At 38.3% G+C, this 15269-nt stretch overlaps 1 protein-coding gene across 2 annotated transcripts in view; it reads left to right on the top strand.

Moving 5' to 3' along the window:
- Positions 1–15269, top strand: part of tanc1b (tetratricopeptide repeat, ankyrin repeat and coiled-coil containing 1b) — a 100532-nt gene that overhangs the window by 27936 nt on the left and 57327 nt on the right. For both annotated transcript variants that reach the window (XM_007546608.2, XM_016668715.1), the window contains exon 3: positions 3943–4149. In XM_007546608.2, the coding sequence (XP_007546670.1) occupies positions 3943–4149 (207 nt within the window). The remainder of the gene's footprint in view (positions 1–3942; positions 4150–15269) is intronic.

Below are 15269 nucleotides of genomic sequence, written 5' to 3'. Positions count from 1 at the left end.
ATAGCTGGAGAGAGAAGTCAAATTATTCTACTTTACTGTGCCTTGCCAAAGAATTTCTTCTCCTTTGATTTTTTTTTATTTTTTTATATATGATCATGTTATGTTATGAGTAGTTTTAGATCAATACAGATTGGTGCATAATTTGCAAGTGGATGAAAAATGCTTGTTTTCTAAATGTTTTTTACAAACACAAAACTGGAAAATAATCATCTTTTGATGTGTTTGAAGCTGCAAGTCATTTAGGATATGTCTCTGCCAGTTTTGTACATTGCAAAGATGAAACCTGTGACCCCATTCATCAGTTCGATGCAACTCTAGCTCAGTCTGATGCACAGGTCTAGATACAAATTGGATGATGGTGTATATTTTGGTTGGATATTCTGTTTGTCCAGCTGGAAGGTGAACCTCCACTCCATTCTCAAATCTTTTGGAGCTTCTTAAAGAGTCTTTTCTGATATTGTTCTTTAGATAGCTCCATCCATACTCCATTAAATCTGAGTAGCTTTCCTGTCCCAAAAAGAAGGAAAGAATCCCTGTAGCATAATCGTGCCATAACCATTAACTGTGCGAGTGGTGTTGTCAGCTTGATGTGCACTACTCATTTTCTGCAGCATATAGTTCTTTGAATATTCACTAAAACGTTCAGTTTTGGTTTTATCTGAGCAGCACTCAATCTTCCACTGTGTCCCCTAAAACGTTTCGGGAAGCTGCACATTGTACTTCTCATTGTTTTCTTTTTGTTGCTCTTCTACAGAGAGCAAATTTGTGGATTCTACCAAGGCTGAACAATATTGGTAAAATTGCAAATGTGTAAATGTCTCTCTGCTTTATGGTCGCAGAATTTGATATTTCCATCTCAACAACATCTCAAGGTTTTATTAAAACAAGTTACTTCTGTATGGTGTCCACTGTTTTATATCCCTAATAAAACTTTTAATGCTACCACTAAGTATATTATCAAGATAGAGGGATTGAATGCATGGCACTTAAATAATTACCTGTCCTGGGATCTGTATACCTTGTACAGTATTATAGCCAGCTTCTGATATATTGTGCAGCCCCTGAATAAGCAATCTGCCAAAAGGTTCTCCTGAGGTATGAAGCTCTGCAGTTCCTCCAGGTTTTCTGTCTGATTCATCGGATAGAAATGCTCCTTCTTCTTGGAGGAAGAAACACATTCGCACTGCATAGTTATTCTTAAGTTTGAAATATTTGTTTTGATTTAGACATTTATTAGTTTGTGTGTAAGATTTGGTCGTCTCTCCTCCGGTACCAGCCCTGTCAAAGGGAAGAGCATTTGAGAAATGGTGCAAGAAGACATCTGACAAAAATGAAACAAACTTGCATTTATTTTCCCACGAAATACTTTAAATACCAACTAGGAACGTTCAGTGTGTCATCAGTGAATCGCTGCTGGATGTGAATGGCAGAGTTAGTGCTCCACTAACTCGATGTCCTCCTCGTGTTTCGTAGAAGCATGGGAAATGCTCACAGGCCCATGACCTCTGGGTTTAAACACACATTCAACAGTCCTGTTTTTCCCATGTTCAGGTCTGTTTTTTACTTTTTCCACCTCTAGCAGACATCCTCGTTTGCATCCCCAGGAACTTATTAATAGGCTTATCTGTCCGGTGTGTTCGCTGGAGTTTCACATCAACTGTTTTTTTCTTCCCTTCATTCAGTTTGGTTATAAAAAAAAACATTAACTCTGGTAACTTTAACCTTATTATTGGCATGTACCTACATGGTTTTCAAAAGCAGATTTCACTCTTTTAAAGTATTTGCCAAAATCATCAGCCTCAGCTAACCTCAGTGTCTTGTTACAACATTCCAATATTGGCTCACAACTCTGTTGCTGGAATGGCTGGAAGGCATGGTATTTAGTTATCTTTCAGGCTGAGGTGCAACTAGTTTCAGAAATGCAAGACTTTACTCTTAAAAATTAATCTTTTTTTTTTTTGGCTGACCTCAATAATGATTTCTGAACAGAATAGAAAGACCTTGTATTGTCTCGCAAAGGGGAAATTGAGGTGTTATAGTAGCAACAATAAAGGTTCAAGGTACAGTTGGGTTAAGTGTATGGAGGTAAATTATTTTACAAACAATTTGCAATGGCCCATCACATTTTTTAAGACTCCTGTGTGTCCATCTGTCGAGCTGCTAAACAAACAGCATTTTCTCAGAAGCAAAGGGCTTTTAAACGGCTATCAATTACTCTGAAGCGTCTTCTTTTGAAAAACCAGAACTGATGGAAAAAAGTGTGCACAATATGTTTGCTTCATAACTCGGAGGAAAAAACCAATCAGATGGTGCCAAGAGAAAAACGGGGGCAGATATTTCATCACCAGCCCTCAAGAATAAGAATCCTTTTTTTAATGTGTAACATGCAGGAAAGAAGTCACCCACTTGAGATCTTCCATCTGGAAAAATGAACATGTTTGTACTCCCCATGCACTGCAGAGGACAGCATTCTCAGATAAAATAAAGGAAAAATATCTCTTCCTTCTTTTCTTATTATGGAACATGCCAAACATGAATAATACAAAAAAGTCAGAAGTATTGTGAATTGTTCTAATATGAAAATAAATGTCAATTTTATACTTTCCTGTTGTTTTTGACAAAACGTTCAAAGAGCCTGATAATCTTTATTGATACATCACCTTTTATGCACAGTGATGGACACTCAAAGTGTTTTACACAAGATAAAAAAATAAACAATGATGACTAAATTGCTAATAAATATGTTTATTTTTAATGAATGGGGAACATCTTCATTTAAGTGATGAAACACTAGAGTATTTTTTACATTTAGTCAAACTAAATGCAAAAATACTTTTTTTTAAGTTTTTGATTTATTAAAGATCAATAACATAAATTATATGAAATCTGGAGAAAAAAAGCTTGATTCCAAAAGCAAAAGACTTTGCCTTAAGTTTGCTTTTGAACGTACAATTGGTTTTACTTGGTCTCGGGCCCTCTGGAAGGTTGTTCCACAGGTGAGAGCAGTAATTAGAAAAACATGTTTCCCTTCATTCCAAGTCTAACCTGTTTACATACAGGGGATTCTTGATCTGGAGAATGGTTTAGGGGGGAGGGGGCCTTGAAGATGCAACAAGCACCAGTAGAATGTCCGAACCAAACCGATGAGAACTTTGAAGATGGAAAACGTGAAAGTTCACTTGCACAACGGAAACACAAGTCATCGGATTGCTTTTTCACTACAAGGCATTAAAAGCAAATCATAATCCTGAAGACTTTGTATATTTTGGAGATCTTTTGTTTGACTTAGCATATTATTATTATGGAGTGGTGTGGGATGTTTATATTTCTAAACCCTGATTGTTTTCCAATTTTTCTAAAGGGTTGTGGGAGGTTAAAGTTGATTTTTAGTCGGTGCAATTCCCTCCTTCTTATAAAGTTGGCATGGATATAGAAATCATTTATTAAATATCAGTCTAAGAAAGAAACATTGTTGCTTTTCTTCATAGTTGTGCCACTTCATGGAGTTTAAAGATCCTGGGTGCTTATACAGTCTACATGAATCTTACAGGGGCTGCATAAAAGAAACGTGGGAAATGGTTTTGAGAATGCAGATATTAGCCACTCATTCATCAGATTTAAACTAACTAAAGAGAGACTTGTCTGTACTGTCAGAATTCATAGATTTGTGGAGTTATTTAGGCTCTATGCTTCCTCGGTATTTGCAGATTATCATCATAATCTGTGTGCAGGTGTGTTAGGTGTGTTCCTTTTCTCCTTCGGTGTTTCTGTTTTGTTGTGTTTAATGGGGTTGAAAGCACAACCACAGTAAGCTGGAACAGATTTGCTTCTTTGTGGATGTGTTAAGATCAGTACTTAAATCAAAATGTAGTTGATCCCAACTTTTCTTTTGATCTCATTGCTTTGTTTTTGGCATAAGGTAACTATTGTTCTCCTCAGCAGGTGATGTCAACAGTCATGGTGCACAAAGAAGATTCCCACCTGAAGGAAACCCCCTGCCTCAGGGGCCTGGCAGCAGCCACCTTTATGCGCAAGATGATGCACTGAAGTTAGGATTTGCCAAGGGAGTATCAATGTCTCTTCCTTCCTCACCTCTTCTTCCACGACAGTCCTACATGATGCCCTTACGCCAAAACAAGAGATCTCCAGGTATTTTTTATTTTATTTTTTTTTTTTTAATGAGCTGGTCCTTACTTCTGCTGCTTCTGAAACGATTTCAGAATTTTCCATTTTTGAAGCTCTCTATTTTATTATTTGTAGTACTTACTAATTTTGTGGTACATTTAAAATACGAGTTTCATATTTTAAGCTGCATGATAATTACTTTGATGTTGTGGCAATATTTGTGGCATCAACGGCTGTTATTAAGAGATATTGACTTATAAAATATCATCCATCTTGTACAGTAAGAATAAAAATATCATCCATCTTGTATAGTAAGACACACAATCCCATTGTGTGTTGAAGAAAAAATTAATTGTAAATATCTGGGTTGATTTTGGGGAGGTTTTAATAATTATATGCTGGCTTTGCAGATTTTCCTGAACTATGTAATTCCAAATTATTTGTGGGAAATTTGCCTATTTGTAATTTTTTTTTTAAATACCTAGGAGCAATTCTCCTTGACATGCTGTTGACTGCTGTTTGCAAAGCAGCTAATTCAGGAGCACTATTGATTTTTCCTGCCTCTGATTGGCTGTTCCCCCAAAAGCAGAAATAAAGAATAGTGTTGATTTTAACTTTATCTGCAATAACAAGGTGGTTTCCACTGTGCATATTAATGCCTTTTAAGGTATATTTTATGTTTTAGCGATTGAAATAGGCAGTTATAGATTTATTGTTTTTACAATGGTCTGAAATACTTGTGGATTTTATCTATTTGTCTGGCATCTGCTGTTCCCAACTCCTTAATTTTGATGTATTTCATAAACTGGACAAAGCAGTCAAAGCCCACCGATGGCAAATCTGGCAGTTCTGACCTCTGGTTGATTGATTTCCTAATCTTTAGTGTAAAACACTTTGCTAAAAGAATTCCTGACTCATTAGATAAAATTTTATAAGTTGCATGGCCTATATTAGGCACTGACATGCAGCTCACATAAAATCTCAACAGTCAGTATCAGCCTTCTGATGAGTAACAACAGCCTGATACTGCTGATACTGACTAGTATCAACAGTACATCATCAACTGTACATCAACAGCCCGTATCAGGAGTGGAGTTTTTTCACAGACTCTGTTATTCACAATGTTAAAATGTCTTGATTCAGACCTTGAGGGATCAAATGACGGCATCTGTAATTTGTACAGTTTCTCCAGTTCTTAATTTCAACTCAGTCGTTAACGTTACATTTTCTATTTTTGGTCAGCCATACCAACGTGTCAATACTTTTCAATTTTACAGTTCTTTTACTCTCATTTCTATACATAAGGGTATAGAAATGTGTTAAGGTTTGTTCTTCTTTGTTGTGTTCTTTGTGTTTTCTCTAAAAGAGAGATTGATAAAGGTGCAAGAAGAGTCTTTGTAACAGAAAAGCTTTTCAAGTTGCCTGTAGTCACCTCTGGAGCTTCTAAAGCAACATTATTCTGATTAGGTGCAGAATATAAATTATCCTTAAATACTCTCTATTTTCTTACCCTGACACAATCTTCAGTGTTGGAGGTGATGTTTTTATATTAAGATATGGTTAAGTTTCATTAACTTTGAATGTGTTAAATATTTTATCATAACTACATTAATCACTCATATCTTGACAGCCAAAATATTCTTCATTGATTAATGTGCGGTTAATCTGCTTGCAGAAAACCGTTGCGTCACTTCCTCTTTTTATTTGACTACCGCGATTCAAAGAAAAGGTGCAACACAGTGTGCACTCAGCGGATGGTAATAGGCGTCTATTTACTCTGGATCGAACTCCTCTTGGACTTTTTTTTTGACATGTTGAGAACATTGTCACCAGCTGTAGAGGGCTTCAAAGCCATGAATACCTTTTTTTTTGTAGCTGAACTTGTTCCAACCTGAATCTTTGTCTTCTGGAGACTTGGCAAAGAGGAGAGAAATCCTTTAAGTGGTCAATGTGGCCCCCACTCACATGTGGCACTCATCTGTGGGCTATGTAGCTATTGTTTAGAGAGGCTGCAGCTTTGATCTGCTTAGTGTAAAGACCAGCAGATGGGAAGCTGATAGTGTGGTTTTATACTCATACAAACCTGTTTGTATGAGTATTTGTTCAATTTTGTTAAAATTTAACTTGCATTTGAAGAATGTAAGCAAAACATATTTTACTATAGTTTATATTTTTAAGGTAATTCTGCTGAGTTAGCTTTTAAATTGGCAATCATTGTTGAATCCACAAAATAATGGGTAGAGGGAAATAAGGAGGGGGAGATTTAGAGAAGAGGTATAATTTGTGAAGGTGAAGGGGACCCTGTGGACACAGAAGAGGAGACTCATTAAAAGCATATTGCTCTTGGAGTGCTAGAAGGCATGGATGAGAGGAAAAAATGGGCAGACAGGATAGGTTCGAGGGTCTCTAGTTGAAGGATGTTGGGGGCAGGGTCTGGCTCTCCTGCACTATCCTCACAGGTGCCTGTGAAACCCTTTAGAGGGAAGAGCTCACACCTGTAGTTAATAAACGCTTGCTGGAGGAAATGTCTCAGGTTGGTGACAAAATCGACATGTGTGCTAATGCTGTTTTCCTGTGGAGCTGGAGAAGCAACTTGAAATACTACATTTAGGCTACGTTTAGACGAGACCGCTGTCTGGAAACTGCCGGGATTTTCGGATGCCGTTTTTTGGAAAAGTTCCACATTTAGACAAGACCGCCAAGACACCTTGAATTCGCCGTAGCTGTCATGCCAGAGCAATAGAAACCCAATGGTAACCCATTTACGTCTCAGATGAACCAAGTGCTCATGTAACATAAAGCTCTCGAAAAAATTAAGAGCCCACTGCACTGAAGCTCATGGTGATTCCACCAAATATTGATCTCTGAACTCTTCCTGAGTTATAATATTAGTGCTGTTGGTTCTAAATGAATATGAACTTGTTTTCTTTGCATTAATTGAGCTCTGAAAGCGCTGCATCTTTTTTCGTTAATTTGACTATTTCTCATTTTTTGCAAATAAATACAAAGTTTTTGCTTGAAATTTTGGAGAAATGTTGTCAGCAGTTCATGAAATAAAAGAACAATGTTCATTTTATTTAAACCTATACCTATGGAAAGTAAAATAAGAGAACATTTTAAGTGGTCTCTTATTTTTTTTTCCAGAGCTGTTTATGTGTTCCAACTTATAAGTTGTATTTAAATTGGTAAAGTAGAACACGTAGCTGTTCTACTTTTGTTATCTACCCATGCCTGCATAGACCAAACCTTCTGCACATGTGCACGTTCACATCTGTGGAGTACTTCACACCTCCATGGGAGTGTTCTCAAAAAGTTTCACTCTGAGACCTAGTTTCAAAAAGTGCTGGTTTCAGAGTCTCCGATCACTGGACACGTGCAAATGAGCAGCTGAATCGCGACCAAAATTATTTTTGTAAATTGCAATGATTTTGCAAAAACAATTATGAGTTGATGTATTTTGGAGCTTTAATTTGAACATTATCTCACGTTCATTTTTGGCTTCCTCGTAGAACTGGGCGAGGAGAAACTTTACATTATAATCTCATTCACAAGTAGACTTGGCGTTATGAATGGGAATTTTATAGAGATTTGCTTTTAGGGTCTGTTTTGGACTTCAAGCTGAAGCAATTCTTGGACAAGATATTGGGTTGTGGCGACTGCTCCCTTTACAGATCCAGATGCCACAGATTTTTACTTAACCAATAAATGTTGCACCCATGGATAATAAAATATTTGCTGCCTTTCATGGAAACCTTGAGTGAGCACGTTGCTAATCACCATTTATTTTTTTCTGAGATATTTTTGTGTTTTGTAAAGGAGGGTAGCACCATGTTGGTGTTTGCAAAGTGTTTCATACTTGCAGTGAAAGATAAGCCAGGTGATTGCAGTGATGCCTGGGAACGAGCAAACTAGCACCAAAGCCCACTAGTATGAACATAAACTGTGACGGTGTGGGTCACAGCACCTCGGTTGCTTATCCATATCTGTTTAAACGGCACCAAGACACACCACCACTAAAGGTCTAAGCAAAATTAACCTGCACTAATACTGAAGTTTATATTTAACAATCATCCCAGGATAATTTCTGCTGATCGCGCAAAACATCTACCGCCATTCAGTTAAAACCTTCAGAGTATTCTTCTATGCATTCCACACTCTTTGATCTCATTCTCATCCAATGGGGATGTCCCTGGAAGGAAGTGGTTCCACAGACTCAGAAAGCAGTTCTTGCGGCTGGGTTTCGTTTCCCGACACATTGGATAATCTATTGCAGTTTGAAAGGCTCTAACTTGGTGGTTGTTCTTTTCATGGAAACTTCACAGGGGGACAACAGGAAAACATTGAGTTAATTAGGAGTGTGAGGGATGCTTCAGCCTCAGAGTCTGGTGGCGTTGAGTGGTGCAGCTTTGATCAGTCAGGCCCAGAGCTACGGCATGAAACACCACGCTCCGACATGTGTTGAACAGCACCTACACATTACTGTCTTCTTACAAACAGCCCTTCATCCCCCAAAGGACCCCTTTGGCTTAACATAACCCCTCGGAAGTACCTGTCCTGCTCCCCCTTTGCTCGCTGTGACTACAAAAAAGGTCAAAGATGCTTTAAAAAACAAAAACTTAAATTGAATGCACACAGTTAATAACAGATGTTGTTGTTCTGTTGTTGAAGCCCACTTCAACAACAGAAACTTTCTATGCTCCCTACTTTGTCTCCAGGGTATGTCCACAGTGACCTCCACTGGTTAGAATAAGTTATGTTTCATCTGCATGTTTAACAGAATGAGTCTCTTCAGTGCAGCATTTTGCAAACTGAAAGGAAGAAGTTTGTACTGGAGATTTTTATTCATGCAGTCTATCAGGACGGGAGGTTAATGTCTGATGAGTCGATGTCGGCTACAGTTGTTTTTAGGCCTAAGGAGCAAAAGCCCTGACACTTATTATTTCTTGAATGTTTATTATTCTTTGCTCAAATTACACATCAGTCATGCATGAACTTCAAGTATTTGAAAGGTCTTGCAACAGTCGCAAAACAAGTAGCAGCAAAGAGCTAGCCAGCCATTTTGGATTGAACTTGTTTAATCCAGGATAATTTTGACCCAGTTTTGCTTGTCTGTAGTCTCCACATTTGATTGAACTACTCTTTCAGGTTTTAATAAATTCACCATTTACAAATTTTGAATTGTTCTAACCAAAGCTTCAATGAGCCCCTTCCTGAACGTAATATCAAGGCTTACTCATTGTACCGCCTACTGGGGACATGCAGAATTGATTGATGGGCTCTATGAAGGCGTTGAGTTGGCGGTGTGTGAAACCCTTTGGGGTCGCGAAACACACCGGAGCGGCGCTGTGCTGCAAGGACCGTTTGAGGCTGCTTGCACTTTTAAATTTCAATTACATTTGAAGGTGTGTAGAAGCAGAGGTGACCCTGATTATGCTGTTAGGCACTCGTGTTTAGCTGTTTGGCAGAATAATAAAAAGGCATTTCATAACAATTTATTGCTGTCACGGGCAGCGTATCAATTTAACAAGTTTATTAATTTAACAATATGCAGAGTGGCTACAGGGGGACCTATCATGTCGGTCAAAGTGTATATCAAAAAAGCCTAATTAGCTTGAGCTTTGATGGGAGTTTTGTCTTGAGTGGGCTCAAGGAATGAGTTATCCATTGATCAGCCAGGCAGGTTAAAAAAAGTATGTGAAATGCTATCTTCACATTATTTAAAAAACAAACAAAAAAAAAACATTTAGGCTACTCTTATCATTCTGATGTGTGCCTCTAAAGGATAATTGTTTCAATGAAAACAAGTGATTTAAAATGTCTTTGTCTAAGCAAAAGTCCCTAAAAACAGAGAAGATTGATGCTCCAGTATTTATAAAGCAAAAATATGATGGGTAATTTACACCATGGCTGCTGCCTGTGTGTTGAACTGTCAGCTGGCTGTTGGACAACTCAATTAAAAGTGTATCACAATGAACATTAGTTCATCCTGTTTTATCCGAGTGCACATTTTATTTTTGCACATTGAGGTTTATCAAATTGTGCAAAAACTCTGTCCAAAGCTGTTTTGATGCTCCTTTGAGGTGATCTTTCCCTGAAGTCTTCTCATATGTTTTGACACCAACCAGACAACCTCAAGGGCATGTCAAAAGCTTTCTGGGAGCTGTGCCGTACAAGATCTTGTGAGCCTACAAGAAAACTGTGATGAGCAGCATACACTTTGGAAACTGAACTTCTGTTCTCTACTTCACTGCACTTGACTTGACTCCAGGTTTGTGTTTCTTATCACACAGAACCTCCCTACTATGAAATATGAACTCTTGAGCTGCCTCAGAGATCTTCACTGAATAAATTCCCATTGCTTCCTTTGCCAGTCAGCAGAGTTGGAACTGTCCTGTCCTGTCAAACAACTTAAGCTGCCATTTCATTTAAAATACCCGTCTACTGACAGGAGCAGAGTGAGTAACCTTGGTTCTTGTTTGTCATGCAGAACTCGGAGGGATATCAGAGGGGCTTTCAGAACTTTTTGAGCATAAAGACGACTTTGTGAGGCTGTTTTTCTTCTCCTTGGCTACACAAAGACGACACACTGTCTCATTGATGAGTAGAAATGTGAATAAGTCAGAGTCCATGTTGAAGAATTTTTGGGGAAAGCTCCTTGATCACTTCCTAACCATAACAATCCTCCCTTTCAGTGGCTTTGACTGGACTGTGCAAGTTTCTGGCGATAGGTATGCGACAGCTTGCTATGTGCATGCATATGTGTGTGCCTGTGCCTGCTGACTGATGGCTCATGGTCATGGATGCCTGACTCTTGAGTGAACACCAGCAGGTTCTCTACGGTTGCCTCTCGCCTTGTTGATTTACCATGAAGAGAATCTCTTTTTTTTCATTTTTGATTCTTTTATCAGTATTTTCTGCTTTTTTTTGCTTTGCTTTCTTTTAAAGCTTTTAATGAATTTTTTGCATAATGTTTTTATTTTGAAGTAACCTCATCCATCTGACTACTTCTTGATATAACAAAATTAGTTTTCCAAAGCGTGCTGCTGGAGATGTGAGGAATTATTTCACCTTTAAAACTATATTACTGCAATAAAAATAATGGTACTTTTTGATGGTTTTTACATATCATTACTGAGGAAGCAATAAATGGGTGGGGCTGTAATCTCTTTACATGAAAACTGTAACTTTCATTTGCTGTTTTGTAGTCTGAAAATGAACAATTAAGGACAATTAACCTATATAAGATGCATAATAGATTTCTGCAAAAAAAAAAAAGTTTGTATACATAGAGAGGTTATTGTTCTGGATTTTGCTCTTTAGGTAAGATAAATGTAAGTGTGTGTCTCATTCTGCCCATCTCTACACGTCCTTCAGGGGTCATATATCTGGCGATTCCATTTCGGTGACCTTTTCATGCCTGTTATGTTATGCCTGCTTATCCGTCACCGCCTCCATTTAAAAGGGCAGAGTGGTAATGGCACCCTGTTAAATTTCGAAATGAGATTTTCAAGGAAGAAGGAAGTCTTCTGAGTCCCGTCTGACAGCTGGACATCAACAGTCCTGCCAGAAGGCCTTTTATGTCTTCGCTAACCCCTCCGTCCTTAGAAGTGGCTCAGAATTACCTCTAATAGCAGGCCACGTGTTTGTTATTAGATGTGTTTATCTTCTGTTCCTCTGAGGAGTTTATGTAAACTGAATATGAACTTGCGCGTATGGTTTCGATTATTGAAGCTATGCCTCCTGTTGTTTTCAATGAAGTACCGTCATGAAGCACATCAGGCAGCTTTTTTGGCTAGACAAGATATTTACCTGATCTAAGCATGTAGCATACAGTTCCTCTGTCTCTCTAGTCTGCCTTTAAGCAAAGCAGTGGCATGTGACTCCTGGCTAACGGGTTGTGCCTGACCCTCCAGAAATGAATTGTTGTTTTCGCAGCATTCTTTCATGCAAACCCTCTTGAACTTTTTCACACTTTGTGACTTCACAACCATGAACTGCAATATATTTTACAGGGATTTTATGCGAGAGGCCAACACAAAATAGTGCATTGCGACAATGTGGAAGGAAAATGTCACATGGTTTCCATGTCACGTAATTAGTAAATGGAGCCCACTTGTGAGTAATTTAATCTTAATATAAACACAGCTGTTCTTTGGAGGCCCGAGGTGTTTGCTAGAGAACATTAGTAAACAAATAGCATCACGTAGACCAAGGAATACACCAGAAATGACCGTGGTAACTCTGAAAAAGCTACAGAGATCCACAGCATACGACTAATGGGTTACCAGACAACTATTAGTCATGCATTCTACATATTTGCCCATAATTATCCATGAGCCTTGCAGAGAACACAGGATGGAGGTGCTCAAACCAGAAGAGAACACATTTGAGTGTGTTTGGCCCATATTCCAAATGTGTGTGGTGGAAAACTGACACCTCATTTCTGTGGTGAAGTATGGTGGTGGCAGCACCATGCTGTGGGGACAGAGGCACAGAGAAACTAATTGGAGTTGATTGGAATATGGATAGAGATAAAAACAAGCACACAGTCAGAAGTGCAGAGGAATGCTTCAGATCAAATCATATTCGTGTTAGAATGGCCCAGTCAAAGTCCAGATGTAAAGTGAACCGAAACATGTGTGAAGCTTTAAAAATCGCTGCTCACAGATGCTCAGTTTCCACTCTGACTGACAGTTAGCCACTTTGCACATGATCAATAGGAAAAATGTTTAGGTTTCTAGATGTGTAAACATACTCTAAAATACTTTTTAGCTTAAGAAAACTTTCGAAGTGTTTCATTTGCATTTCACTTTACAAAGTTGCACAGTTTTGTAAAGAACACAGAATTGTGTGGCTGCAATGTGTAGAAAAAAAAATATTTTCGAGACCACCGAATCTCTGACCTTTGTGGAAGCCGTAATAACCTCCACTGTGATCCCCTTGGAGTTGAATTTTCTTGACTTTTTCAGCAGAAGCTCTCAGTGTTTCAATTTTGTTTACGATTCCTATTTTAACAGTAAGAAACAGCAAAGTTTGTAGCCAAAGAAGTTCTCAGGTATCAAAACCCTGCTATTCTGTATGCATTTCAGCTCGGATATCCATAGATGGCACTGTGCATCAAGCTGCACAGGTTTAAGATTACATCTTGAGCCTGATTCCCAGGAATTCTTTGAGATCGGAGTGACAGGTTATCAAAATAGGTAATGGGGAAAGCCTGTCTTAGCACATCCATTTCTGCTGTATCTTTTGATTGGGGTTACACATAGTCATCTGATAATGGGAGTTTAGAGGAGGGAGTTTGGATTGGGTTACATGGGGTCATGTCTGGGGGCAGTTGTTTCCGTACGGATTTATGGATACAATTATGCACCCATCTCTTGTTTCTAGGTTATTTTCTGCCCATTTACGTTTTGCACAGGAAATGGTCGTCTCTAAGTAGAGAACTTAAAAGGGCATGAAAGGCAGCTAGTTACCAGGGCGATGGTTTGTTTTACGGTTTAATATTTAGACTCGTGTTCTTCTTGGACCTCACTATATAAACAATTATGTGGCCTTTAAGGAAAGATTAGTGGCTCTTTTCTGCCCTTCGACTGAGCAACCCTACTTGTAGTCTCTCTGTTGCTACAGTGCTGTTTTCACCCCCTCGCACATTTCTTCTGTTTTTGCACATTCCTTCTGTTTTTGCTTTTTTGTCTCACCTCAATGTTTCAGACAGTTCATGAAATTTTTATGTCAGACAAAAATAATCCGAATAAACACAGACAGTTTTCAAATTATAATTAGCTGTCCAAAACAATCTTAGAAACAGTAATAAATGAGTAGCCCTCCAAATATTGTAACTGTCATCAAGCAATTTCAATAACATGCAATGGCTTTTTTTATGTCGCAGTGTGGGGATATTGACTCACTCTTTGCAGAGTTGTTCATAGTCAGTCAGTCATTTTGGAGGATCTTTGAGCATGAGTTGCCTGATTGCATATATGCTGCAGCATCTCAATTGAATTTAAGTTCAGACTTTAATTAGGCCACTCTAGAACCTTTATTTATTTAACCACCAGAGGTGCGCTTGTTGGTGTGCTTTGGATTGTTGTTCTGTAGCATTACCCGAATTCATTTGAGCTTAAAGATTTTCTCCCATATATTTCTTTTGGCACCAACTATAAATCTATCAATAAAGATAAAAATGTCAAAAATGCATTCTGTAAACACATTTTTAATAAGATGGCGAAAGTATCTAAAAACAATAACCCTACGGACACCATGTTTGATCGTCAGTATTATCTTCCGTTTCTGAAATGCTGTAACTTTATTGCCGCCTTTCAAAAATGTTCCCCTTTTGGCTTTTAATAGCACAGAATATTTCCACAAAGTTTGAGAATCAAAAGAAATGTGAGATGGGTCTTTCTGTTTGTTTTTGGTCTTCAGTGGTTTTCACCTTTGAACCCATTGATCGTGTTTTGCCTATTTCTGTTAACATATGAAATGAGAATTTGAAATCTACAAATCTGCAAATCTTCAAATTATGTCTTAAATTAAAATTTCTTTGATAAAAAATATTTATTTGTGACAAAAAAAGCAAAACCAAAAGAAATCTGAAGGTACATGTACATTTTCCTAATGCTGTTTGTCAAAGACAACAGGAACCAATCTTCTACACTGGTGTACAGACTGTACATATTTTGCAAGAGTAACTACATTACAAGTACTCTCTAAACACAAGGGTGATCCTCAAAGGACATTACAAATGTCCCAGATAAATCTTCTTTCTCACATCAGCACACCTGCACCTTAATCCATCTATGTGAGGTAACGGCTTTTGCAGAAATGGGACATTCTTTGAATTAATACCTGCTCTCATAGATGAACACACAAAAGCTTTTACTGTCTTATTACTTTTGAACGTGCTAGTGTGTCTGAGCTCATTTTTAGTCCACTAAGAGGCTAATTGTTGTGGTTTCCTGCTGTAGTTTACATTCCCACAGCCAGCTTGCAGTGTTTAACTGGAAGCCTCCTGCCATGCGGAGTCTTGAGGGTTGTCAGCCAAACCAGGGCTGCTATCTGTGTGTGTGTGAGTGTGTGTGTGTATGAGAGAGAGTTTTACGTGAACTGCGGAGTGCTGCAGAAGGTGTCCAGCTAAGACACCG

This window comes from Poecilia formosa, unplaced genomic scaffold (genome assembly GCF_000485575.1).
Source record: "Poecilia formosa unplaced genomic scaffold, Poecilia_formosa-5.1.2 Scaffold16, whole genome shotgun sequence".
Taxonomy (NCBI): Eukaryota; Metazoa; Chordata; class Actinopteri; order Cyprinodontiformes; family Poeciliidae; genus Poecilia; species Poecilia formosa.
Note: the sequence above shows the minus strand (reverse complement) of the source record. Positions and strands in the feature narration are given on the sequence as shown.